The sequence below is a fragment of the Pan paniscus genome, chromosome 16 (genome assembly GCF_029289425.2).
Source record: "Pan paniscus chromosome 16, NHGRI_mPanPan1-v2.0_pri, whole genome shotgun sequence".
Classification (NCBI taxonomy): Eukaryota; Metazoa; Chordata; class Mammalia; order Primates; family Hominidae; genus Pan; species Pan paniscus.
The window spans coordinates 49,671,786-49,674,659 of NC_073265.2; the positions used below are offsets into that span (position 1 = coordinate 49,671,786).

Genomic DNA, 2,874 nt, shown 5'->3' on the forward strand with positions numbered 1-2,874 from the left:
ATTAAATTAATTTTAGAGTATGTGTTCAGTGGAATGAAACTGCTGAAAGGAATGGAGTAGATCAATATGTTCTGACATGGACAGATTTCCAAAATATAGTGCTAAATGAAAGAACAAGCAGAATGTAAGTGCAAAACTGTGTCTTGCTGGATTGCTAAGTTACAATATGATGTATAAAACATTATGAAAACTGATTTGGCTACAGATGCCCACTCTGTCAATATCATTCCTATATTAACCCACTGGAATATTGGGATGCTTCCTGAGGTGTAAGCATCTTATTCTTAACTCAGCACATTTTACTGCATTTATACATTGGCATGTCAGAGAATGAATATTTCAAACCCTATCAGCCTCTATTGTTTTTTCCAACAGCATTTTTCCATCTAATTTTGTAGAAAATACAAATATTTAGCTGCTAAGTGTCTGTTATCAATAGAAAAAAAAACCCTAATTCTGCAATACAATACGTATTTCTTAGCCATAGAGTCTATTCAAAATAGGACAGTATTTTTCATGAAATAAAATATTTTGAGTGAAGATGAAAACACACAAAAACATAGCTGCATTTTGAATGTTTTTATCTTCATTAAGTGTCTATTGAAAGTATTTTGGGTGTTTTGAATTTTTTTTAACTTTGAATTAGTCTTCAAAGTTAAAAAATTGAATTAGTCTTCAAAGTTAAAAAATTCAAAACACCCAAAATACATTCAATAGACCCTTAATAAAGATAAAAGCATTCAAAATGCAGCTATGTTTTTGTGTGTTTTCATATTCACTCAAAATATTTTATTCCATGAAAAATATTGTCCTAACTGCTTGGGAGACTGAGGCAGGAGAATCGCTTGAACCCGGGAGGCGGAGGTTGCGGTGAGCCGAGATTGCGCCACTGCACTCCAGCCTGGGCAACAAGAGCGAAAAACTCCGTCTCAAAAAAAAAAAAAAAAGTCTCCTTTTTTTCCAGCCCCGGCCCCAGACGCTACAGCCGCCGAAATGTTGATGCCTAAGAAGAACCGGATTGCCATTTATGAACTCCTTTTTAAGGAGGGAGCCATGGTGGCCAAGAAGGATGTCCACACGCCTAAGCAGCCGGAGTTGGCAGACAAGAATGTGCCCAACCTTCATGTCATGAAGGCCATGCAGTCTCTGAAGTCCCGAGGCTACATGAAGGAACAGTTTGCCTGGAGACATTTCTACTGGTACCTTACCAATGAGGGTATCCACCATCTCCGTGATTACCTTCATCTGCCCCCGGAGATTGTGCCTGCCACCCTATGCCACAGCCGTCCAGAGACTGGCAGGCCTGGGCCTAAAGGTCTGGAGGGTGAGTGACCTGCAAGACTCACAAGAGGGGAAGCCAACAGAGATACCTACAGATGGAATGCTGTGCTCCCTGGTGCTGACAAGAAAGCCGATGCTGGGAGTGGGTCAGCAACCGAATTCCAGTTTAGAGGCAGATTTGGTCGTGGACATGGTCAGCCATCTCAGTAAAATTGGAGAGGATTATTTTGCATTGAATAAACTTACAGCCAAAAAAAAAAAAGTCAAACAGAATAATATGACTAAATTGATTCTATTTATGTTAATATTTATGTGTATTCACACATTTATGTGTATATTCATATATGTCTGCATAAGTAGGTTCATGTAAGCACATATGTAAATGTATGGAAGTATGTACACCAAAGTGATATTGGTCAGCTTTGGGAAAAGTATTTGTTCAGGAGAGTGTTCACCTTTACTACATATGCTTGTTTGCATTGTTTGATTTTTGTTAACAGTTAATAGAGACACCTTCTATAGTTTTAAAAAGAGTTGAAAAAAAAAGACATATAGCCAGCGAAAAGAAGGGCTGTCTTCTTACACTTAAGATTATGACAGGTCATGCCAGGCTTTGGGGAAAACTTGAATCTTTTTTATGGTATTTTTCATGTATATTTAAGAAAACAATAATTTAAAAATCTATAAATAGAGGAAAAGATGGACATCATAGCACTCTCTGCTGACAAAGAAAACACTCAATATTGTAACATCTCATGTGATTTTGTTTCTTCTAGTTATAATCTATGAGAATACCACTTAGGCAGAGCCAATGCTTATATATTTCATACAATGCATGAAGAAAAAAAGCTTGCTAAGCAAATTAATATAATAAATAAGATAACTTGTGGCATGAAGTTTATGGGAATGGTAGAGCACATTTCTTTGTTCATATAAGCTTTGTATTGTTTGTATTACATCTTTTATCTCTTGGTACTATGACTGTTTATGTTTCAGGTTGCACCATCAAACTAGGAGCTCCTTGTTCATCTTTGTAACCCCAGTGTGGGGCTCATAACATGCTCTCCATGTTGAGAGACCTGACGATGTTGGAGTGGACTCTATTACTGGACACTCTGATATTCATCATAGAACTCAGGAGGCTTGGGCTCTGGTCCTAGCTCCTATATAAATTGGGTGTACTTGTACATGTCACTTAAGCTCTCTGGTCCTGTTCCTCACCTGGAAAATAAGGGTCTTTGACTAAAAAATTATCAAATTCTGTTTTAGCTCAAAAACTTGATCCTTAATATGCAAATGTAATAATTTAAGCACATTAATCATATACATGCACATCTATATTGCCAAACAGAGACAAGATTTATCTGTTCACTGAAAAGGCCCAATAGGATTTCTAAATGGAAGTACTTTGAATAATAAAATTATACCTTTTTACAAGTAGATCAATAGATCATTTTTACCAAATATGATTGGCCTTCTTTCTCTGAATTCCTTTTTTGTTCAAATTAGGAGGGCTATCCCTGTGTAATTGAATACATGCATATAAAGTTGTTGCTTTCATTCAGACTCTTTGGATTGTGGGGCCCCAGCATA

The 2,874-nt window shown here is 36.8% G+C and overlaps 1 protein-coding gene across 1 annotated transcript; it reads left to right on the plus strand.

The window, feature by feature from the left end:
* The first annotated feature begins 759 nt into the window (after window positions 1-759).
* LOC100988537 (small ribosomal subunit protein eS10-like) lies at window positions 760-1,695 on the plus strand. Its single transcript, XM_034938340.3, has one exon. The coding sequence runs from the start codon at window positions 994-996 to the stop codon at window positions 1,330-1,332; it is 339 nt and encodes a 112-aa protein (XP_034794231.1). The 5' UTR covers window positions 760-993; the 3' UTR covers window positions 1,333-1,695.
* The last annotated feature ends 1,179 nt before the right edge of the window (window positions 1,696-2,874 follow it).

What these genes read in the sequence shown, in the direction of transcription:
- LOC100988537 (XM_034938340.3), top strand. Translation starts at nt 994, where the DNA reads ATGTTGATGCCTAAGAAGAACCGGATTGCCATTTATGAACTCCTTTTT.